The 23,448-nt window shown below is 57.7% G+C and overlaps 7 protein-coding genes and 1 non-coding gene across 8 annotated transcripts; 3 read left to right on the top strand and 5 right to left on the bottom strand.

The window, feature by feature from the left end:
• Positions 1-295: 295 nt before the first annotated feature.
• On the bottom strand, positions 296-4,137 carry EHS24_001295 (uncharacterized protein; the record flags this gene model as incomplete). Its single annotated transcript, XM_028617095.1, has 9 exons — positions 296-597; positions 801-1,144; positions 1,197-1,540; positions 1,573-1,867; positions 1,911-2,428; positions 2,466-3,292; positions 3,331-3,537; positions 3,623-3,854; positions 3,916-4,137. The coding sequence occupies 9 exons, from the start codon at positions 4,135-4,137 to the stop codon at positions 296-298; spliced, it is 3,291 nt and encodes a 1,096-aa protein (XP_028474402.1).
• Positions 4,138-5,669: 1,532 nt separating this feature from the next.
• EHS24_001294 lies at positions 5,670-5,766 on the top strand. The gene has a single exon. It is a non-coding gene; the product is annotated as a tRNA-Ser (tRNA).
• A 776-nt stretch (positions 5,767-6,542) lies between these two features.
• On the bottom strand, positions 6,543-6,967 carry EHS24_001293 (uncharacterized protein; the record flags this gene model as incomplete). Its single annotated transcript, XM_028617094.1, has 2 exons — positions 6,543-6,664; positions 6,715-6,967. The coding sequence occupies 2 exons, from the start codon at positions 6,965-6,967 to the stop codon at positions 6,543-6,545; spliced, it is 375 nt and encodes a 124-aa protein (XP_028474401.1).
• An 801-nt stretch (positions 6,968-7,768) lies between these two features.
• EHS24_001292 (uncharacterized protein) lies at positions 7,769-10,902 on the bottom strand (the record flags this gene model as incomplete). The annotated part of the gene is made up of 6 exons (XM_028617093.1): positions 7,769-8,975; positions 9,026-9,297; positions 9,377-9,393; positions 9,445-9,713; positions 9,753-10,223; positions 10,325-10,902. 6 exons carry the CDS (start codon positions 10,900-10,902, stop codon positions 7,769-7,771), a joined length of 2,814 nt encoding a protein of 937 aa, XP_028474400.1.
• Positions 10,903-12,316: 1,414 nt separating this feature from the next.
• On the top strand, positions 12,317-12,915 carry EHS24_001291 (uncharacterized protein; the record flags this gene model as incomplete). The annotated part of the gene is made up of 3 exons (XM_028617092.1): positions 12,317-12,430; positions 12,468-12,524; positions 12,580-12,915. The coding sequence occupies 3 exons, from the start codon at positions 12,317-12,319 to the stop codon at positions 12,913-12,915; spliced, it is 507 nt and encodes a 168-aa protein (XP_028474399.1).
• A 620-nt stretch (positions 12,916-13,535) lies between these two features.
• Positions 13,536-15,694, bottom strand: EHS24_001290 (uncharacterized protein; the record flags this gene model as incomplete). The annotated part of the gene is made up of 7 exons (XM_028617091.1): positions 13,536-13,861; positions 13,909-13,944; positions 14,093-14,230; positions 14,270-14,374; positions 14,423-15,123; positions 15,225-15,322; positions 15,461-15,694. 7 exons carry the CDS (start codon positions 15,692-15,694, stop codon positions 13,536-13,538), a joined length of 1,638 nt encoding a protein of 545 aa, XP_028474398.1.
• A 1,504-nt stretch (positions 15,695-17,198) lies between these two features.
• EHS24_001289 (uncharacterized protein) lies at positions 17,199-20,172 on the top strand (the record flags this gene model as incomplete). Its single annotated transcript, XM_028617090.1, has 2 exons — positions 17,199-17,786; positions 17,827-20,172. 2 exons carry the CDS (start codon positions 17,199-17,201, stop codon positions 20,170-20,172), a joined length of 2,934 nt encoding a protein of 977 aa, XP_028474397.1.
• Positions 20,173-20,716: 544 nt separating this feature from the next.
• On the bottom strand, positions 20,717-21,583 carry EHS24_001288 (uncharacterized protein; the record flags this gene model as incomplete). The annotated part of the gene is made up of 1 exon (XM_028617089.1): positions 20,717-21,583. One exon carries the CDS (start codon positions 21,581-21,583, stop codon positions 20,717-20,719), a length of 867 nt encoding a protein of 288 aa, XP_028474396.1.
• Positions 21,584-23,448: the final 1,865 nt, after the last annotated feature.

The following is a 23,448-nucleotide window of genomic DNA, read 5'->3' as shown; positions in this document are numbered from 1 at the left end:
TCATGCATCTATTCTGTCTAAGCGTATTGCCCACCGGCTTCTTCGTACACGAGACATCCAAAAGGCCGCTCTCATGGGCGGAGGTCATCGGCACGCGATTGCTCTCCTTGGCCTCTTCCTTGTTTCGGCCAGCTCCTCGACATAGTTGTGGTGGTAGTGTATGCCGAAACGGCTGGCGGTGGGGCTCGTGTGGCCTGAGGAGGAGGAAAAACTGGAGAAAGGGAGCTCATGGGACACGGAGCGGCATGGGGACGAGCGGGTCTCCGATACGTATCTCGAGGGTGGCTGATCGTTCTCACTTGGGCACAGGGGTGGCGCCCGGTTTGGGGCGGGCGGTACTCGACGCGGACGCTGAGGGTGAGGCGGGGAGTGCTGGCCTGCGGTGGTTCTTGGGCCTTACGTTGCTGTACGCCCAAAAAGCTCGTGGGGGTGGGTCTCCGGGACGGGGAGGCAACACAGTCTGCGGGTTTGGGAAGTGCCTCGGCACGAGCCCGGAATCAACCGGTCGTGGTGGCGCGTGTGCGCCAGGTGTCGACGCGGGTGGCACTTGGAGAGGTGGGCGTGGCAATGCGACTCTGGGACTGGCAGCGGGCTGAGCTGTGGTAGGGCCAAAAACCGTCCTGGAGGGAGGAGCGGGAGGCACAACGAGTGAGCGGGGGCGGAGCGGGGGAGTGCAAAGGTGGACACGGTGGCAGGCGGCTGATGTGGCAGTGGCGGCGTCGCGCTGCTGCTGCGGCTGCCACCTGGGGCCGCGTCCGGATATGCGGTTGCTGGGGTCTTGCTGAGGGTATGCGAGGCACTAGTGGGACCAGCAGTGCGAGTCTTCTTGAGCTGGGTGCCAGTCTCAGTGGATGCGGACCCTCGACCACGTTTGCCTGCGGTGGTGGGGTTGGTGGACGACAAGGCTGTGGAGGCGTCAGCGTCAAGAATCGTGGTTGGGGCTGGAGCAGGAGATGTTGCAAACATGAACAGCTCGATCGTCATCTCCTCGTCACCGTGCATGAAGTAGGCGTTCAGGAGGCCCCACTTCCACTGGACAGGAAGCTCGCTGAAGGCGGAGACCACTTGGCCGGACGGGATGCTCTTCTTCTTGCGAACAATCGTCTGACCCCCGCGACCGACCGGCTCGAACCTGCCGCCACCGCTGTCCACGCAGTAGTGGTTCTCGCCGCCCGGCGACAGTCGCCCAGACACACGCTTCGTGGGTGCACTCGAACGACTCGAGCGGCTTGCCCTGCTCCATGGCCTTGACGAGGGCGCTGATGCCCTTCTTGTCGAGCTCGATGCTGTCGAGGTGGGGCAGGCGGCCAGCCGTGGCCTGGAACAATCGGGCAAGACAGTTGATCATGACCCAGCGGCCCGTGGACCCTGGGGCGACGATAACCGGGACATCGAGGTTGGTGTCACCGATGACCGCGGCGAAGCCGTGGTGGTGGAGGTCGCCACCTGCACGGAGCCGCGCCCACACGTCGCCTGTCATGACCACCTCGAGTCCCCACTCCACGACCTTCGCCTCGTCGACATCGAGCATGTCGAACGCCTCGAGGCAAAGGTGAAAGACGCCCTATCGACGCTCTCGGGGCGGAACTTGAGCGCATCTTGCACGTCTGGGCACTGGTGTGTCCACATAGCCTTGCCGATCGAGCTGCGGCCACACTTCGAGCAGTCGAGAAGCGTGAGTTTGGTGCCCACAGTCTTCTCGGTCGCCTTCACGTTGACTGCAGTCTCAGAAGTGACAGACTGGGGAAAGTAAGCCGTCTCCAGCGACCTCCTCATCTTGAGGTTGGCTCCAAAGCAACGCTCAATGTGGCCGTCCAGCTCCTCCTTGGTCATGTTTCTCGTCGCATGGTCGTCGCCGCCCTTGTGGCTGGCCGCGAGGAGCATGTCGGTACCCTCCCTGCGAGAGCCACCACGCGCGGAACTCCTCGTCCGTCTTGGCATGGTCGGGGCGATAGCTGCGGTGCATCTTGACGGTGACACCGCGGGCCCGGACCTTCTTGTCGGCGACAAGAAAGGACTCGCACTGCTCCAGACGTGCCGGAGAAGACTTGGGGCCGAAACCCAACATGCGAGTTGCCTTCGCGGCCAGAGCCATCGCGCGGAGCTTCTGGGACACGGCGGCGGGGGCCAGCGCCGTGCGGGTACCACGGGTGGTGCTGCCCAGCTGGCGGCGTTGATTGAGCCAGAATATATCAACGTGCAGCTCTTGCTGCTGAGCGTCACGAAGCTTCACGGGGTCCAGGTTCTTGTCGAGCACAGACTGTCGCATCTCCATGAACTCGTCGGGGGTTGGACGGCCGTGTGGGTTGGCCTGGGCCCAGTGCGTGACCTCAATAACGAGTTGCTGGCAGATGGCATCTGTCGTGCCTTGCAGCAGGACGAGCTTCTCATTGATCACCGGGTTGTACTTGTTGCGGCCCGTATGGGACTACCGTCAGCGCAGCTCTTCGGCCATCAAGACTCACCGACATAACGGCCAGGGCAAACGTATCCTCGTCGATGTTGATAAGGATGATTTCGCCGACGCAGAACATCCATCGCTCGGGGTAAATGTCCTCCCAGTCGTCGTCCTCAATGGGCGGGCATGTCCAGCCTCCCGCGGAGTTGCGCTGGACATGGGCGAAGACATTGGTCAAGAGGAGGTTGGACACCTTGGCGGACTGCACATCCACAACCAGGGGTCGCACGATCCGAAGGTACTCCCACAGCCACCCCACAGCCGAAATGATGTCCTTGTGCTCGAGACATACACTCCAGAGGTCGATGAAAGGGCCCAGTATCGAGACAATCTCTTCCCAGGACAGAGTGTCGGCAGTGGGCGCGGCGTGCGCATGCAGCTTCAAGAGAACACCTAGAGCCGGACCGGGACCCGCCAACCTGCCGTGGTAGTCCAAGCCATCGCGCCGATAATGGAAAGCTTCATGGGTAATGTCCTTGGCAACTCGGCAGAGGACAACATGCCCGCCATCTGTTCTGCGCACCTTCGCCGCCTGAACGACAGTCTCCAACGCTTGTGGGTGGATCTTAGTCGCGCCCCCACTCTCCCACTGGGCGGCCATGTCTACGATCAACTGGGTGATTTTGACATTGATCTCGTCGAGGCCGGGATCATGGTCGCCGGGGGGGAGGGGGGTTCCAGGAGGAAGGCGTGAGAGGTCGGGGATGGCACGAGATCCGCCCGGGGCCGAGTTTAGGCAGCGAGGGTACATGGACGCGATCAGAGCCCTTTCAATTGCCTGGAGCTCCATCCGAGCCCGGTGCTCGTAGGAGGTTATTGACTCAGTGATCGGCACTGTATTGTGAGCAGAGTACCAGTGCAGCGGTACTCACAGGTCCAGCGCCACACCTCGACCGTCTTCCCCTCGACCAAGCTCATGACGTTGCTCCAAAGATGACGCGCGGAGTTGAGGTCCGAGGTGGCACGCTGGGCGGGGTCGTTGCCAGTTGTACCAGCATAGCGGAGCCAGACGGTCTCGGTCTTGTGCTTGATGTGCTGCTCAAGATCGCGGATCATCACTTTCAAGTGAGGCGTGACGGCTACAGCGAGTAAGCACTGTGAGTGCACGACGCTGGCAAACGGAGAGGGGGACATGTAGATGGGTGGGTGTCCAATGTTACTCACCTGAGAAGAGGCGACAGGCTTCCGTGAGGATCCCGAGCAGTTCACTGGGCTCAAAGGCTGTTTGGCGAATGTAGTACTCCACGATGTACTCCACCTTGGAGCGCTCTCTCGAGCTCATGCCGTTCTTGGGACTCGTTGTGTCGGTTTTGTCGCCAGTGTCGATGGTAGCGACGCGTTCAAAGGCCGAAGGAATGGGTGCACCGAGCGGGTCTAATGCGAGAGTGAAGAGCTCCTGCTCCATACCCGACAGCTTGACAGGTCAGCAAACGCGTCCGTCGGCATTGCTCACTCACCGCCACCGCGTCCAGCTCGCCCGCGAGGAGATCATGCTCACCAGCCACCCTGCGCATCTTGTTGATGAAGGTGACAAGTCGGTCCACCTCCTGCGACTCCAGCGCCTCCTTGGCTGCCTTCAACCTCGTTCGGTCGTAGAGTTGCCACCTTACAATCATCTTCTCGCCAGCCTTGTCACCCTCAGCGATGCTGCCATCGGGAAGGATGTTGCGATACTGCATGTAGGTGTGGTGTGTGGAGGTAGTATGGTGGATGTAAGTGATGAGGTGGATGAAAGAGAAGAAAGAAGAACGAGCGGTGTTTGGGGCATGTTTGGGCTGTGCGCGCGAACTGGCGACGCGGTGACGGGCGTTGAGAAGCGTGCGGTTGACTCACCCCTCCTGCGCCCTATGGGAGCCTCGGCACCGCCACGTTGCCACCCACACAGGCTTGCAGGCTCAAGCATCAAGAGCCACACTCGCGCACAAGGGCGCGGTTTTTATCCATAATCCCGCAGGCCGCGGGAGGGGCTTGCGGTCGACAGCACCGGGGCACAGGGGGTTGACACAAGCCTTTGCACTTCACGACGTGTGCGGAATGGTCCATGTCGAGCTTGGACAAACTAGCCAGAGGCAATGGGGTTCTCGAGTGGCCCGTAGTCTGTGAAACAGAGAGGCCCAGTCGTTGGTCACCGGATCGCCGGAGGACAATGCTCAGAGCAACAATCCAATGCTCCGAGGCGCATATATATCGCCTTGAACCTATCCACACCACCGTCGTATCGGTATATCGGGGATGTATCCCTCAATTTACGCTCTGAAATCCTGTAAAGAATAAGACATGCCACGCGAGTCGGGGACGTTTGATCATTCGACAGCGGACTTGGAAATCATTATTGGAGTCAGCATAAAATGGGGTGCAACCCAGTTCCGTCGCATAAAGGGGAGCGTGTGTGGAAGTGTCAGCAACCCCGTTGGCCCCAGTGTACCAGTGTTGCTTGTCGTCCACCAGGTGTGTCTTGTCTTGCGCCCCGTCTAGACTTTCTCAGGTCACGGCGACGGCATGCAAGCTTGAGAGAGGTCCGTTGAACAACCGGGGATGACACAGTCTCTGGTTTGACCAGGAGTGACGTGTAACGTATGCGAGCTAGCGGCTTAATATATGGTCAACACTTAAAATGCGTTATCTGTGACCATAATCGTCGATACAGGTGCACACTAGTCCAGGCCTGGCTAGACGCCTTGCCGACGGTTCACACATTAGGACCGTCTGTGACACTCTCGTGGGCCCCTGTTGCGGGGGACTATACCTCCTGGCATCGGCCACACGGTGGGAGCGGTATTGGAGTGGATTCAAGCCATGGTACCATGGTATGGGTGTATTTGACAGCTGGGTGTGTTGGTGGAGCAGTGATTGCGAGAGACATGTCCTGGATCCCGGAGTGCCAAGGCTAACGGACGTTTTTCGGAAAAAAAGAAAATCGGCCGCGTGCTGGACCTGATTACCCTCTGCCCTCATCCGTTCGATTCTGTCCACAGAATTGCCCCAAGGTCAAAAGTATCACATCTCTGCTAGTAGCGGACAGAGGCGCATCGCGAGGTGCTATTTACGTTGTCGTAACTGGAACAGAACATGTTTTGTCTCCCGATCCCAAAAAAAAAATGCCGAAAAAACGTTAGATACCTTTTCTTGCCTCCTCTTTCAGCTCATACACATCTGCATCGTTTTCAAACGTCACAACCGTCAGCACGGGATAGTTTTGAAGCACATCCACACTGGAGTGTCGGAGTGGTTAACGAGTTTGACTTGAATTGATGAGTTCATGTGATCAAATGCCGAAAGGCGCGCAGGTTCGAATCCTGTCTCCAGTGAGGGCATAGCCTACTCTTTTGCCTGTGCATCGACTGGAACGACATGGACGAGTAGAAATGTTGGCCAAGGAGGTGCTGCTGCATGCGGACCACTAGTTTAAGTTGGGAATGGGGGCGAATTCATCGCTGGAAGGCCACATAGGTCGGGGGAAGATATGGAGGAGGTCGGAACTTTCCGTCCGTTTTCGTCGCCAGGCATTGCTGCAGCTGCTGTCCAGAGGCAACACGGCCATATCGACGCCCTCAAGACGCAATATAGAGGGTGTAAGAGCCGCCTCCTGACACTTTGCACTTTCTTGGGGGACATGACGCTCTGTGGAAGAGATGGCTCAGGAGTTGATATTGCCTGCTCGGTCACTGATCACTGTCTCCTTCCTCCGCCGAAGGCGGCAAGCCCACCAGCCCCCCGTCCGCCGCGGCCATATGGAGCGGTGCGAATGCCATAGATCTCGCGACTCATGAGTCAGGATTTGGGGTCGTTACAAGTGAGTCTGAATGTGTGTACCCCTGCGAAGCCGGTTGCGGGAGACAAAGGGCAGGTGATATGTTACCATTTACCGAGTATTATCACTTTGGTGCCGCGCTGCATTGCACCAAATCTGTTTCAGCGATCCATGCCTGACAAACGTCTTGCAGTGGTGGGAGGCACTCTTGCGAGAATTGCTGTATCACATCAGACTCCCTCAAGATTGTCTTTCAACTACAGAGGTCATCAACATAACACCACAGCTACAGTTTCCGCTTGACTGTCCGTGTCATAATTGTGTTACCCTCCTTCAGAGGGGAGTCACGGTCCATCTCTGATTATTGTTGTCGCTGTGACTGGGGTCATGGCACTCCCAGATCTGCGTCTTCCTGTTGGCGCCATCCTTGTTGTCGAGGCAGTACTCGGGGCCAGCTAAAATAGCATTGTCAGCCATGCTGAACCACCCGTGGCGGTTGACTCACTGTAGCCACTGTGGACCATTCTGAAGTGGCAGTCCTGAGAACTCGTTCCACTACCGCCATATATCCATGTCTGGCCTGGGAACGACGCTAGAGGGCCAGGGATACCCGAAGTGGGGCACTTGGCGAGGACCATGTCCGTATCGCCATTATACGGTTGGTACCCGGCTCCAAAATCGGTGCCAATGCTGAGGCACCATTGAGTGCCCGTCAGACGCAGGTATGTCGTCCTGTTGGAGACCGTCCACTGGGCCATTGTGTCGTCGCCACCCCTGCAGCCCCGGAGGAACGTGGCTCCTCCTTCCGTGGCACTGGCAGCGGCGAGACAGAGGTGGCTCCTGCCGTTGGGATGAACTTGAACGTTGATTGCAGGCTGGGCGGGAGGAACGACAGCGAGCACTGCCCCGAAGAGAGATGCAAATAAGACGAGGTTGGTGAGGAGCATAATGTAGAGCAGTTGATGGGGCGTTGGCCCCAAGAACAGAGCGATGGGTCTCTGAAATAGGTCCCAGCGGTGGCCATTCTCGAGTGTATCTTGACGGTGGCTAACATCAACCGCAACGCTGAGCATGTGTCTGCACAGCCTTGATATGCTTAAAACGAGGCGTGACACATGGGACTCTCCGCCTAACTACGACCGGATCCCCAGCAATGGCTCTTGGTGTCAGTACTGGGATCCTCTACAATGTCTTGGCAGTGACAACTGCGCGTCATGGTGTCACGAGTCCAGTCATGTGCACAACCTTACAATGCTCCAACACCGCCTCTTGATGATCAATACTGGACTAACGTCAACACTAGAGTTCGATGTCTTAACTAATCGTGGAGCGCGGATGATTCAGACCGCACCGGATCTGATACTGCGACACGAGCAGGATGGCCGTCGGCCGGTAATTTGGTCGGCCCAATAGGTCAGAACCGGTACCATACTTTTCCATCCGCATCCTATGCAGGAATGCCTTGGTCGCCTCAATCGATTTGCATAATGTCCCCCAGCATCTTTCCAGACACGTTTGGGAAATGTTCACACTATTATGATGTACTTCTTGCCACCCCTTTACTCCAGCTTGACAGTCGAGGCCTCGTTGAGCGAGATGCTGAGGCCACTGAGGGTGGTGATGCCGCTGTTCTTGTCAAACTTGGAGCTGCACGCCTTGCCGTCGACCTTGCCGGTCTTCTTGCTGTGCTGGCCTGCAATCACAATGGTCTCAATCTTGGGCGTCGAGTTGTAGCCAAACTTGCCGTCGATCTTGATCTGCTTGCCGTCGTACTGGAAGGTGATTTCGGAGTACGCGTCACCGACGTCGAGACTCTCGCCATCGTCGAGGTAGAGCGAGCCTGTGGCGGTACCGTCCGCACCTGGGGCAACAACGAGCTTGAAGGGGAGCTGCTGGTTCTCGCCGGTGGTGTACGAGTTGCCGTTGCGCAAGGGGAGAATTGAGCCGCCACGGATGTAGACGGGCATGGTGTCGTAGCCGACGTCCGTGAGGGTCACCTGGGCACCCTTACCCTGGATGGTCTTGTAAGTGAAGTAGTCGTAGTAGACGTCCTTGGGAATGTGGACGTCGACGCTGGTGGCGTTCTCGTTGACAACAGGTGAGATGAGGAGGCTGGGACCGTAGTAGAACTGGGTCTCAATGTGGACTGTGTTGGCCTCGGTGGGGTGGAGCCACGAGAGCGGATACATGGTTGGGCTGCCGTCCTTGGAGTGCTGGTGGATCATGGTGTAGGTGTAGTCGAGGAGCTCGAGACGCACGCGGCCCGAAGCGCGAGCGGCGATGGTGGTAAGGTTCCAGCGGTATGACTCTTGCGAGATGCTGTCGTCGCCATTGTGGTTGCGGTAGAAGGTGTTGAAAGCACCGAGCCAAGTCCAGCGTGCACACAGGGTCTCGGTGGTGTTACCACCAAAGCCGCAAGTATCAGCGCCAATCACGCCGACACCAGCCACGGCAGTAAACTGGAGCATCTGCCTGATAGTAGCAATGTAGAGGTCCCACGTGGAGAGGTTGTCACCGAGCCAGAGAGCCGAGGGGGTACCCGAGAACGAGGAGCGAGCGACGGTGAAGGGACGCTTGGCCGGGTAGCGCTCGACAAGGGCGTTGCGGGTGACAATGGCATGGCGAGAGCCGTAGAGGTTGTGTTCGTCGTAGATGCGGGCACCGTTGGCCTGGACAACGTCGGTACGGGCTGTGTAGTCGGAAATGTTCTTCCTACCCTGAGTGCTGTCGCTCTCAGAGGGGGCCGAGCGGCGGTCGTCAATCTGGCTGAGGAAACGTTAGCGCCTGCTACCACCAGTCTGGTAGGTATCACTCACTAAGGAGGGTAGAGCCACTGGTTGTCAAGCTCGGGGCTCAGGTAGTCGTCCAGAGTGTCGACAGCGCCGCTGAGACGGGCATTGAGTGTGTGCTGAGGGAGGGAGCGGCGAGCGGCATCCGAGCTACCCGTGTCGTTGCCGAAGGAAGCGGAAATGTTCTGGCCGGCGACAAAGGCGGGGAAGCCAGGAATCTCACGGGGGATCAGACGGGGTAGACGGCGAACAGGAGGCGAGATACGCTCGTTGGAGATGCGATACACGTTGGCCTCGAGCTGGGATGATGGTCAGTGCGGTTAAGGTAGAGGTATGCAAGGGGCCCCAAGGTGGAGGTGGTCCTCGTCTGTTACGCACGTAAGGGAGGAAGTTGGCTGTGGGTTGCGTGAGCGACAGTAAACCAGAGAAGCATCAAAAGTACTCACCAGGCTCGTTCATGTCAAGCCAGATACCGGACACGTCGACACCAGTAGCGGGGTCGAAGAACTTTGCAAACTCAGAGTTCCACCACGACTGCGCATTCTGGTGCGTCCAGTCGGGGAAGACGGTGGGGCCCGGCCACACGACACCTTCGTAGAGGTCACCGTTGGTGAGCTTGAGGAAGATGTCCTCCTCCACACCACTGTTGAAAGTCTCGTAGGTGTCGGTAGTCTGGTTTGGGGTACCGGAGAAGGTGGCGGGGTCAACCATGACACTGCCCACGTTAGCGCCGCCACCGGCAGATGAAACCTACATGAAGTCACGGTTCGTGTCGTGGAGCTTGTCGATAACGTAGCGGACCTTCTCGAGGCCGAAGCGGTCAGGGTCGAGGGTCATGATCCACCGGTCGTACATGTAGTCAATGTCCATCCACTGGGTCTGCAAGGGGATGCCAGCAGCCGAGTAGTTGGCAATAACCTCGGCGACCTCGGCAATGTCAATGTAACCATAACGACAGCTGTGGTAGCCAAGAGCCCAGTAAGGAACCTCCTTGGAAGGACCCCAGACCTGGGAAGCCTGCTTGGCCACCTCGGCCGGGGAAGGGCCGTTGAAGAAGAAGAGGTCCGCAATACCACCCAGGGCGTTGAACTCAACCTCTGTACCGTTGTTGGGGAAGATGACGTCCATGCCGTGCGAGTTCAGGAGGTAGGTGCCGGAAGCCGAGGGGTTCTTGCCCACGTGCTGGTTGACATAGAACGGATGGTTTCCGTAGAGGTTGGTGTGGCTGGGAACACCGTAGGCATCGCGAGACCAGAGAGTACGGGTGTAGTTGGCCTCGGTAATGGGGAGGCTGCTGTCAGTTCTCTTCAACACAAGGAAGCTCACGTGAAGTTGTCGTTGTGTTGACCAAGACCCTGCAGGTTGGAACCCTCGGCGAGCTTGGAGCGGATTCGAAGGTACTGCTCCTCAAAGATCAGAGGGCTATCCGTTGTGTCGAAGATGACATGCTTGTCCGACTTGCGAATGACCTGGAAGGTGAACGGGTCCTCGGTGTACTTAAACTCGAGGTTGCTCTTCTGGCTCGACACAGCAGTGTCGCCAATCTTGGGCCAGCCGTTGCTTGTCACATCGTCCGGTACAACGTGAGCCTTGCCCTCGGAATCGGCAATGTGAACGCGGAGACGGTCGGCTGTCTCGTAACGGACGGTGAGCTTGAGGGTCTCGTAGTCGGGACCATAGGCATTGCAATCTCCCTTCAGAGTGAGCACACCGTCGACACCAGTGTTGGTGGCCTGGATCGAGCCCAGTGTGTAACCTTGACAAGCGTCGACATCTCCGGTGTGGTTGACGGCCGACGGGATGATGGTGACATCGTCACGTCTGTGGATGGCCTGTGGGTGGACAATGGGCTTTGCCAGCGCCGTCGAAGCGGCAAGACCCAAGAGGAGAACCTTTTGAATCATGTTGAGTTGCTGTCTGGGGCTTCTCAGTTTATCGCGCCATGCCTTTTGTAGGCACTTGGATGGGTGAGAATATCAGCTGGTTCGGAGAGGAACGAGCTGCCCTAGCCACACTGGCGCAACGCCAAGACAGGCTTGATGACCAAAATGACGTCGACCCCGGAAGGAGGCCGAGAAGTGCCTGCTGCTGCGCACAGGTTCTGTGTAGGTGCCTGACATTGTGCGGCAAACAACGTCGGCTGTAGCTGTATGGACGTCGGTTCAGTGGCCGGATGAAGAACAAGCTCGACGGTTGTCCTGTTTCACAAGATGGTGGGTGGCTACATGTGGGAAGAGGGTGTGCACTCAGGAGCGTCGCGGCAGCCTCACCGAAGTCGGTAAGGGCCCCCGACATCTGTCGGCCGCCCGGGCCCAACCGAGGCCACGCGGGGAGTGCGAGTGGGGGAGAGAGCATGTGATCGTAATGGAAGCGTGATCAGCAAAGAAGGAGTGGCTGGGCTGGCTGGCAAGGTTGAGGCGGGACGATGCTTGGTTGGTTACTTCTGTTGGCCAGTTCCCACGAGGTCACACTTTCCATCATGCCATCATCAGTCGGGGGGGTTCCGACTCTGACGTCCGTAATGTGCACTCGTACCTGCGAGAAGTGGTAGGGTCGTGTACAGGTAATACAGCTAGCCGACAATGGCTGATTGCAGGCTGTTAAAGCCTCTGGAAGACGAGAGAGGAGGAGGACATGTAGGAAGGAATGCAGGATTGGGTTGTTGAGTGGTGTGTCGAGTGATGGATCTGTCTCCGGGGGCGATGCTGGGCGAAACAACCGATTATCTAAGAAACCCACCGAGCGGAAGTAAATGCCAAACGTGGTAATGGACCCCTGACGCGCCTGACGTAGCTGTTCCTTCAAAAGACAACAAATACACAACTCAATCCAAGCCAAGGTGAAACCCTGCGAAGCCAGAATCGGTGCTAGGTCAAGTTGCGTTCAGAGTGACTGAGGTTGCGTTCAGAGCCTGGTAGGTTGCGATCAGAGTGGTGTGTGAGTCCACCGGCCGCAGGTGGTTGCGGTCAGAGTGACGTGCGGCGGTCCGCAGGTGGTTGCGATCAGAGTGGCGTGTGGCAACCCATCGGCCGTTGCGATCAGAGTGTGCACGATAAGATGTCAGGCGGTTGCGATCAGAGTGGTGTCTCACATCTCCTTTCTGATCCCGTTGCTGTCAAGGTGGTAGGGTTGCTTGCAACGTTAACGGCCATCATAAGCATTCACATGGCATCGTCCACGTCAACTGGACTCAACTAAGCCATGCATGGTATATAACGTCGGGAGAGGCAGTATCTGTCGGCAGTCTTCCACACCACCTCCAACCACCTCCAATCGCCCAGCTCTCCACCAACAAACACTTTCATCTTCCCTCCAACCATGTCCACTACCGCCACCATCGCCAAGGCCGCCGCAGCCTTCACTCCTGAAATGAACAAGGCAGTCATCCTCAAGTACTTCACCGAGTACTGGGCCAAGGGCAACGCCGACATTGTGGGTAGATAGCCGATGAAGGGCGCTAATCGTTCAGGTCGACGAGGTTTGCCTCCCCAACTATGTCATGCACTACCCTCTCCATGGTACTACCGTGAGTAGCCTTCAGTAGCCTTCTACGCGTGATCGACGTGCATGCTAATAATCAGACTGGCCGCACCAACGCCAAGGCCTTCAGGACCAACTTCAGCGAGGGCTTCCCCGACCTCACTTTCTGGGCTGTTGGCCCGCTCATCGCCGAGAACACTCCGGAGGGCGACTTCGTCGCCGGCCGCTGGGAGGGCGGCGGTACCCACACCGGTCCCGTCCCTGGCCCCTCGATGGTCTACGGCAACTTCAAGGAGACCGCCACCGGCAAGAAGATGGTCTTCTCGGGCACGACTGTGTTCCGTCTCGAGAATGGCATGATCGCCGAGGAAATGGGTGAGGAGGGTGCCATTTCCGCTCTCTCTCAGCTTGGCATTGTTGGCCCCCTCAACTTCTGAGCATCTGAATTGATGTGACCGAAGGCCCTGTTAGTCGAGTCGGAGAAGAAAGAAAGAATAAATGGCTGGCGTACTGTACATACATGGCCGTGGCGTACAGTTGCAGCCTACCTATGTACATACTATCCAATCAAATGCAAAGTGTCCGATTCGCTTCGTTCGACCGGGGCTGTCTCCCCCCACATGCTGAGCTACCAACTGACGGCGCTGCGGAAGAGCTGACTGCTGACATCATCTACAAGTAGCCAGCCTGCCACTCCCACTCCCCCCCCGCATGGCGAGAATGCATGCACATGGAAGTACGAAGATGGACTGCATGGCGGTGACCTTTGTCTACCGGAAGCTGCCACATTTCAGTGTTTGTCGCCGACATGAACGAACGGACACTGCAGTCGCCAGGCGCTGATCCACGGAAGCGTCTGTCGCTAACGTCCATTCTGTTCTTCGTTCTATTATACCTCTTCCTCTTGGTCCACCTACACCAATAGAGCTCAAGGACAGTGGACATCACGCATTCCAGCTTTACCACTGGGGATCCGTGGCGTTGCACAATCCTTGCATCCCTTTTCAACCCATAATACTCCTTGTTTCCTTCCCTTGTACAAACTCGCTCTACACTCTTACAGCACGTAAATGAACATGGGGTTCTCAAAGTCTGTCATGTCCTCAAACGAGTTGGCGTAAAGCGCATCAGAGTCGATGCCGCCGGCCTCACGAAGCTGCTGGAAGAGCTCGGCGCGGTACGCGTCGGCCTCGTCCATGTCCATGATGGAAATGTCCTTGAGCTTGGCGGGAAGACCGAGAGCAACACGTCGAGCCTCCTGCTTGCGGTTAAGAGCCTTGAGGTACACGGCCATGAGGGCACCGACGATCGAGTGCAGGGCCCAGCAGCCCATGGCGAAGTAGAGACCGGTGTGGTAGTGGGGAGCCTCGCGAGCAAGGTACACTGGAAAGAGGTCAACTCTGGATCTCCCTATGCGTTTAGATACTCACCCTGAGGGCCAATGATGTTTCCGCAGCACATGCAGCCTGTGTAAGGCGTTAGCAAGTAGTTTCAGATGCAGGAAGGCGAAGGAAGCAAAGAAAAGTACAATTGGAAAAAGTGTGGCACTTCGAGTTTTCTTTTCTTTTTCTTGTTTTACCGCCTAACGTCCCTTGACAACCTCATTGAACTCACAGAACATAATGGCAGTGGTAACCACACGCTTGGTACTACCCGAGGCGTTAATGTTGGCCCACGAGTACATGATCTGGGGAACGGTGGCAACGAAGATCACGTAGTATCCGAACATCATTTGAGGGATGTTGGCGCTGGCTGAGAACCGGTCAGCGCTGTTTGCAGCCAGAAACTCACTGTACTGTGTAAGAAGAGCCGCGCCGATGATCGGGAATACGAGAGAGAAGGTAACGACCGGCCAACGGAGCTTGATCTTGTTCACGACCCATGTCCAGAACACCACTGGAATATGTCAGCGAAAGAACTCTCCTCTAACTCTTCGGTACTTACTGCAGACCATTCCAAGAACACCAGTGGGCATCTGCATGAGGATGGCGGTGAAGGAAGAGAAGCCCAGGCCCTTGATGATAAGAGCGCCAAACGAACCGAGACCACCGGTGGGGGCCGACATGAGGAAGTACATGAGACCCCACATGTAGGTCTTTGGGTCGCAGAAGGCTTCACGGCACTGGTTCCACTTCCACTTGCTGCTCTTTGTACCAGTCTGGTTCTCACGGATACGCTCCAGGGCGATCAGACGGTCGTTGCCGCTGTTAAGGAAGGGGGCAGTCGTGGGTGAGCTGGGGAGGAGGAAGTAGACGACTGGCACAAAGGCGAGCGAGATAAGGCCAATGGTGATGAAAATAGCCTGGTACGCCCTGATGTGGGCGGTGGAGGCGTGACCAACACCATAGGTAACCAGGGGACCGATGATGGCGGCCATCGAGTTGGCAAACTGGTATGCTGTGGTGCGGTAGGCGTGTTCACGGCGAGTGTACCACATCTGCGTGATGAAGATGAACGAGGGAAGGATGGTAGCCTCGAAGATGCCGAGGAAGAGGCGGGCCATCAACAGTCCAATGAAGTTGGTCGCCGCAGCGGTGCAGATGGTGGTGATCGACCATGCCGCAAAGTTGAAGAGAATCCACCACTTGACCGGGAACGCAATCAGAGCGTAGGCCGAGAGAGGCTGGGTAAAGAACTGGGCGAGGCTGAAGCGTTAGCAATGCCCCATAGGTACCATAGGTGGTCAGAGGCGGACGAGTCGTGGGTATATCGGCATCCAACAAAAATAGATCCGCAAGCCACTCACTAAACAACCGAGGTGAGCCATGAGTACTGCGTGCCGTGGAGGTGCGTCGCAGTTTGCAGGTCAAATACCGCTGCGTAGCCCATAGATGACTTGTCGAGCTCGAGGAAGGTCAGCATGCATATGACCAGTGACGGTGCTAGACGGGGCCGCAAAGTACCAGCGCGCGGGCATTAAACGGCCCGCGGCTATGTCGGATCGGGAACTAGACGGATATCCATCGCAAAACCAAAACTCACCTGTTGGCAGAGGTACATGATACACATGGGAATGCACACGTAGAGGTCGATCTTGCGAAGAACGCGCTTCTTGTCGGCGGCATCGAACTCGTGGTGACCCGCCTCGGCGAGGATACGGGCGGCGTCGTCCAGCTGGTTGTTGGCCTTCCACTTGGGCTTGCCCTCCTCGAGGACATTCGGCTCAGCCTCCTCGTAGTGGGCTGCGCTGATGTCTTGCTTCTCCTTCTCAGACATGGTGGCGATGCGTGTTGTTGTCAATGTTGTTGGGAACGAACTCCTTCTTTCAACATCCTGTTCATTCCTTTTGAATGTCCCATCTTTGTCGGGGCCTTGTGGAGTCCTCAGCGGAGTACCGCAGACCCCACCTCGGCGTAATCATGCCCCATGGAGCCCATCTATACCGACATCAAGCCAGCTGCCCCGGTATAGATGGCACAATTATGCCATGTGACTCGGATAAGGGACCTTGAGCTACACCGAGAGAGTGCGCATGTAGCACTACCGTGCGGCCACTGATTTCACCTCTGGGTGTGTCGAGTGGAAATAATGGCCCCATATTCCCGTTCGTCGCTGTGGGAAATGGTGAGATGCCACGGCGGGCGATGCCGACACACGCCCGAGTATGCTTGATGGACGCAACACCGGTATGCCAAGATCGCGAGGGCCACGGTATGCCAAGATTGCGAGGGCCGCCAGAGACTAACTGGACAGCGGCCCGACGGGCCGCACTACCCGCTCGGTGCCTCTTTACCTCCACTCACCGTGGTGACGGTGAATCAATTGTCCGCCACTGATCCATCATCATCAAAGGCTTGGAGTGTGCACATGGTACGGCCAGTCACATGACTCTATTAGCCTAGGTGCCTCTCCGTCTCCAATGATCAATGACCAAGGGGAGGAGACAATCACGGCCCGAGGGTTGTCATTTATTTATCGGGCCATCTTTGAACCGCCACAGACAGCTAAGGTCTTCCTTTACCACTGCGGCCGACTCCGTGGAGGGTTTCAGGCAAGGGCAAGGCTGTGAAGGATCGGGATTTCCAAGATTATTGTCTTCTTTGGCGAAGAGAGCGCCATACGGCCGAGCACTCCTTCTCCCAGTATTTTTCAGCATTTTGTGAACATTAATCCATCTTTTTCTTGCCTTGCTCCCCCACATCCTCATGGGACCGTTGAGGGGACTCGGGAACAGGTGCATGCTGCTTGTTCCATTACCAGTTCCTCCTGTCATGTCCCGACTTCCAGTGCATGCACAAATCGCCAACCGCCTGCCACAACCCACATGCTGGGTGGGTGAGTGGGGCCCGATCGACAACGCCCCCCGCAGCGGGCCCCGTATATGTACCGTACATCTCGGCGAAAATGCCGATATCAGGACCAACAACGAGACATCCAGACATCCGCGGTGCCAAGGCTGTCATCCGCTTTCCATCCACCTCTTCACATGGTTGACACTCAGCCCCGGCTCGACCATTATACCGAGCGGAGGGGGTGAGCCACGTGTTCGAACGGGAATCTTGTAGATGCGATAACGCCAATCCTGTCATCAGGGTGCGGTACCATTATACAGCGACTCGGTACATCTTTGCTGCTAACGCAGCAATGTCCGTGGATTATCCCGGCCAGATCTGATCGGCACACGCTCTCAGCTGCTGTGGTTCATCTCATCACTCTCAACTGGCCTTACAGCTTCCAAATTCCCAGTATAGCTCTCAGCTGTCTACCCCTTCCCACCGAGATGACTGTGTTCCACCCTGCCGAGTACGAGGACCCGCGTCCATGGAGGGGCGCAGAGTCACCTCGATCGTGGAATGTGGACTCTGATGCTGCCAAGCTGTCGCTCAACGGTGACTGGCGCTTCCACTTCTCCCCGTCTGTGATTGTCGCCGGCGACGAGTCGTTTGTCGAGCCCAAGTTTGACGACCAAAAGTGGGACACGATCCCCGTCCCCTCGCACTGGGTCCTCCAGGGCGACGGCAAGTACGGCCTGCCCGCGTACCAGAACATCAACTATCCCTTTGTTGTGGACCCTCCTCACGTTCCCGACGAGAACCCCACTGGCGACTACCGCGTGACGTTTGACCTTCCTGCTGGTTGGGACCTTGGCGACGGCAAATCGCTGGTACGCTTTGATGGCGTGGAGAGCTGGGCCAAGGTGTTTGTCAACGGCACCGAGCTTGGCTACTCCACCGGTAGTCGCCTTCCGGTCGAGTTTGACGCGACCTCGGTTCTCAAATCAAAGGACAATGTGCTCGCCGTCCGCGTTCACCAGTGGTCGGCCGCGACGTATCTCGAGGACCAGGACCAGTGGTTCATGCCAGGAATTGTGAGCTACATAGATTACGTGAACCAGCAGCTGACCCCAGTTCCGCGAGGTGACCCTGCTACACCGTCCCAAGGACAGCGTGGTCGACTACTTTGTGCATGTTTCATACGATGAAAAGGACGGCTCTGCTACCCTCAAGGTCGACTGCGATCCCTCTGGCCGCGTAACTATTCCCGAGCTCAGCATCGACACAGCCACCGGTGCGGAGGTTAAGATCCCCAAGGTCTCCCCCTGGACCGCTGAGACTCCGCGCCTGTACGATGGAACTCTCACCACGGCCGGGGAGAAGGTTCCCCTGCGCGTTGGTTTCCGCAGCGTCCGCATCGAGGACAGTCAGATCAAGGTCAATGGCCAGCGCGTCCTGTTCAAGGGAGTGAACCGCCACGAGTTCCAGCCCGAGTCTGGCCGCCTGGTCGACCGTGCAACCATGCTCAAGGACGTGCTGTTGATGAAGAGCCACAATGTCAACGCCGTCCGTACCAGCCACTACCCTCCCCACCCTTACTTCCTGTCTCTCTGTGACGAGTATGGCCTCTGGGTCATTGACGAGTGTGATCTCGAGACACACGGCTTCGACTTTGTTGGTTGGGAGGGGAACCCTGTAGACAGTGACGACGAGGGGTGGATCTCTGCGCTCCTCAACCGCGTCGGGCGTATGGTCGAGCGTGACAAGAACCATCCATCCATCATCATCTGGTCCATGGGTAACGAGGCCGGTGTGGGCAAGAACATTGGCAAGATGGCCGACTGGGTGCGCTCCCGCGACTCGTCCCGTCCCATCCACTACGAGGGTGACCGCTCATGCAAGTACACCGACATGTACTCGCGCATGTACGCTGTCCAGGCCGAGGTCGACCTCATCGGTCAGCACAAGGAGGTGCCCCTTGACGACCCCGAGCTGGACGCCAAACGCCGCCAGCTCCCCTTCATTCTCTGCGAGTATGCCCATGCCATGGGAAACGGTCCCGGGGGTCTGTCCGAGTACCAGGAGCTCTTTGAAAAGTACCCTCGCTGCCAAGGAGGTTTCATCTGGGAGTGGATCGACCACGGCCTGCCTGCCATTGCCGCAGACGGCACCAAGTATTACAAGTACGGCGGTGACTTTGGCGAGCAGACTCACGACAGCAACTTTGTCTGCGACGGCCTCCTGTTCCCAGACCGTACGCCTACCCCTGGTCTGATCGAGTTCAAAAAGGTCATTGAGCCAGTCAAAATCAGCTTTGAGGGCGGCAAGGTGTGGATCCGGAACGGCCGCGACTTTGCAGACCTGTCCGATCTGGCCTTCGCCTGGCGGGTGGAACAGAATGGCAAGGTTATCGACCAGGGACAGATCGAGGTGCCCACCATCGCCGCTGGTGAGACTGTAGCTGTCGAGCTCGGTGTCCCCACGATCAACGGCCATGGCGAGGCTTGGCTCCAGGTTTCGGCCAACCTCAAGGCCAAGACTGTGTGGGCCGACGAGGGCCACGAGCTTGCGTGGGCCCAGTTCCTCCTCTCTGACAAGAGCGATGCCATCAACGGTGTTACCGCTGGAGCTGTTCAGGTCGTCGAGGGAAGCAAGGGCTACACTGTCGGCGCCGGCACCTTTGACAGCAAGGGCCAGCTCGTCAAGTTTGGCGACCTTGACGTCTCCCTCGCTCGTGTGGACATTTGGCGCGCAATGACGGACAATGATGTCGGCCCGCACTGCACCCCGGGCACCTGGAACGGCAAAAACTGGCTCGCGGCCGGTCTCGACCGTGTCCTCTACCGCGTCAACTCTGCCGCCATCGAGGGCGGTGCGCTTGTCGTCAAGACTGTAGCTGCTCCTGCCATCTATGGCCGCTCCCTCGAGGCCGTGTATCGCTGGACCTCCCCCGACGGCGAGGCCCTCCGCCTCGACCTACACGTCACGCCGCGCGGGGACTGGAGCGCACTTGCGCTTCCCCGCCTCGGTGTGCGCTTTGGACTCCCCAAGGGGCTCTCGCGCGTCGAGTGGTTCGGTCTCGGTCCCGGAGAGGCTTATGCCGACACGCACACGGCCGCCCGTGTGGGACAGTACGCGCTGTCAATCGACGAGATGCAGACGCCCTACGTCTACCCTCAGGAGAACGGTAGCCGTGCCGAGGTGCGTTGGGCCGAGGTGACGGATGAGAGCGGCCAGGCGGGTCTCCGTGTCGAAGGACACCCCGACTTTGCTCTCACGGCCCGCCGCTGGACGTCAGAGGAGCTCCATGCCGCCAAGCACACACCTGACCTTGTTGCCGGCGACAATGTGTGGCTCAACGTCGACTATGGCCTGAACGGCATCGGCACCGGAAGCTGTGGACCTGGCGTGCTTCCCAAGTACCTCCTTGCTGCCAAGGAGACCGACTTTGGATTCACCCTTCGTCCGTTCAAGAAGTAAGAAAGGAGAGATAGAATGGAGTAGTGAAATATGTAACCTGTTTTGGCAATATGTTGTCCCGCCACAAAACCCCGAATGTCAGATGCACGCACGTCTCATAACGGAGACACCTACATATCAAACTTGGTGCCTGCGCAGACAGATAGCAGATATTCAAACCATGGTGCATGTTGCGTTGGGCGGTAGATCGCTTGAACTGGGTGTCATGACTCTCCTCTCCACCTCCTGAGACGCCCAATTTTGATCCTCATCTACCACCAGGGAGGGTTTTGTGAGGTATGCTTTTGTGGAACTATGCTGGAGCCTTGGTCCCCAAATTGACCTGAAGAGCCACAGGTAACGTTGGATTGCCCGAGCCCGCCGTGATTCCTGTGGTCAGACGAATTAGTTTGAATATGCCCTCCCCCATATCCGCTAATTGACCGAAGGAAAGGTCCAACGGGCTAACAATTGACCGAGACTCAGTCAAAGCGCGAGGATGAACACCTGCTGGTGAGCACGAACTACATTGCCGGTATACAGACTGCTACTATGTGACACATTGTTACAACTCTTTGTGGAGAAGATCCGCCTTGGCGGGCATGGCGGGGTAGTCGGAGAGCGGATGCCTTGACTTTGTAGGCGAGCCTGCTTCTGCCGCCGGAATGTCCTCGTCCTCCTCAAACTCCTCCGCGGCGGTGGCCTTGCGCCGCTGTCGGATAACCGCGGCGACATTGAGCATCAAGGCGGCGACTGCTGAGCCCCTTGTTCGTCGGATACACACGTAGAGGGCTCCAGCCACCACCTCCCACATGCCGGGACGGGCAATGAACCGCCGAAACTTGGCCACTCGGTTGTGAAGGGCGGGCTTGTTCAACCACTTGGTAAAGAACGACCCAAGAGCGCCGGGAGCTGGATCACTGGAGTCTGTACCTCTAGAAGAAGTACCCGCGTCGCGATCCTGCACCACATTGTACAGGCCCTCCCGCAATTGACCAATGACCGTGAAGACGAAGAACGAGCCGAGGACGGACGCAACGATCACTGAGATGAAGGGCGCGGCAGTCTCCTTGTCGAGCGCGTACAGGGAGCCAGCGGTCAGCACCATGACGGCGGCATTGACCACACTGGTAAACCTGATAAACGCGGTTCGGTGTTCGTGTTCCCTGGGAGATCCCGGGGTGGACAACAGGCCGGCGGCGAAAGCGCCCTTGCGGTCGTTTGCCACTTTTTGTTTGTAGTAGTGCAGCGCGCCAATGGTGGGCCATGCGACGAGACCGACGAGGTTGGGTATGGGCGTCAGCTGTCCGAGTGCAAGTTGGGCGAGAGAGTAGAGGGACAGCCCCGCAAGCGACCACGTGACGCGTCCATCGATGAGCTTGTCCAAGCTTTCAAAAGGTGGTGGCTGATGCAGGTGCTGGACGCCGGCCATGATGGAAGCGCAGGGGAAGCACAAGCGAGCGCAAGGCAGGTATATATGCTCGAGAAGTGCGAATGAGTGATGGTGCAATGTAGACGTCAGTATTCTGTACCCACGATGCATGAGGTGAGGCATTTGGTAATCGGCAAGAACAGACAAACACAGCCTTCCGGCGGGGTTTGATGTTGCCACAACCGCACTCTCATGAGCAACGGAACGGGTGCCTGGAGGTCGGGAAGACGGCCAGATTGGCCAGATGGTGGTACGTTGAAACCCGGATGCTTTTCGTCCGCAGGCAGCGCTCAACACCATCCGTGGGAAGGAAGATGCAGTGAGCTTCTTGTAGACGTCCCACACCTCATCGCAGGACACGGCGTCTTCCAACCACATCTATAGCGGTCGGCGGGTGGAGGCGGTTGCCGGTGGCACCCCTTCGTTGAAATCGACAGGGAACACTGGGGGCCGCCACTTTTTACGAAACGACCACTTGCGACCTTGCTTTCTGGTGAATTTTGTGCTTTTCGGTCGTTTAGAGCAAGACGGCAAACGTGACGACACCAGACGTACGCGTAGTGGCCATGCCTGCAAACAGGGCCTGTATGGGCACTATTGCATGAACCAGGGTCGCTTGGCAGGTCAGGCCGTGAGTGGACCGTGCACTGGCGTGCTGGCGCGCACTACTGGCACAACTGGGAGTAGGACAAAGGTTGTTCATGCTCGCTCACTTATCCGACCTAGACGAGCGGTGTGCCTGCCAAGGAGCGCCGACGAGCTAGCACCACGAGTCTCGGCCGTAGGCCGCCTGCAGTGGCATTGCTGCTAATGGACGCATGAAGCGAGTTCGCATATGGCTCAGTCACAACATAGATCTATGTATAGCCCTTTGGTGTCGCATTGGCTGCCACTCTGGCACGCTGTGGTACAGTAGCGAGGTGCCAATAAATAAACTCTTTTACGTTCCCGTGCACCCCACCCCATGCCTCAAGGGGTCATCGGGATGTAATGTCTGGGGACGTGCATGCGGGCAGGGGGCGACTCCCATTGGATCGCGCGCTCTATATGCATGTTCGCAGATCTCCCGTGCCCCCCGTGCTCTCTCCATGAGGCCGTCCGCGCACTGCTGCGGCGGTGGTGGTATGGGGTCTGTCCATCAGACAGCGCCGACAGTTCGGAGTAGCCCCGGTACACCCAGCCATTCCCTCAGCCGCACTTGGCACTCCGCAGGCCGCAGAGTGATAGGCTATAGGACAGGTGGCCCCCCGCCCCGCGTGGGCGTGGATTCTGATATGGGTTTTGCATGATGGGTATGCAGATGACCAGCAACGCCAACATCCACCACACCTACGGGACTGCCCTTGAAACACCCTTTTGCTCTCTCCGCCATTTGCCCCTCCCCTGGCTCTTTGTGGTCTCCGGCGGGCGTATCCAACACCTGAACACTTTTGCAGGGAGCGACTGTCGTGTCAGTGTCACCTCATCACCTCATCACCTCCGACGGGTTGCATGGCTGCGGATTGCTGCTGCGTATAGCTGCGCGGCTGCGGAAAGACTATAGACTGTGGTACTGTGGGGGAGGGAGTTGGTTGGTGGTATCAAAAAATGGTCTGGCTTCACGACTGGATCTCTGGATCTCTAGACACTTTACGTTCTGGTCGCCTGAGCAACAGCGTGGGCCTGTTTGTCAACAAGGATTGAAGAATGTGGCGCTCCCAGTCCACTACGAGTATGCATATGTCAGGGGGAAATCAGGGGGGGTACAAAAGCGTCAGGCATATGGCAGGCAAAGCATTGCAGGCATTTGCAGGCATGGCAAGGCATGGCAAGGCTTGGCGCGGCTGAAATGGGCGTGCTCGTCGCCCAAACGCGCCCCATAGCTG

Source organism: Apiotrichum porosum, assembly GCF_003942205.1.
Source record: "Apiotrichum porosum strain DSM 27194 chromosome Unknown scaffold_10, whole genome shotgun sequence".
Lineage (NCBI taxonomy): Eukaryota > Fungi > Basidiomycota > Tremellomycetes > Trichosporonales > Trichosporonaceae > Apiotrichum > Apiotrichum porosum.
This window is presented reverse-complemented; position numbering and strand designations above follow the sequence as displayed.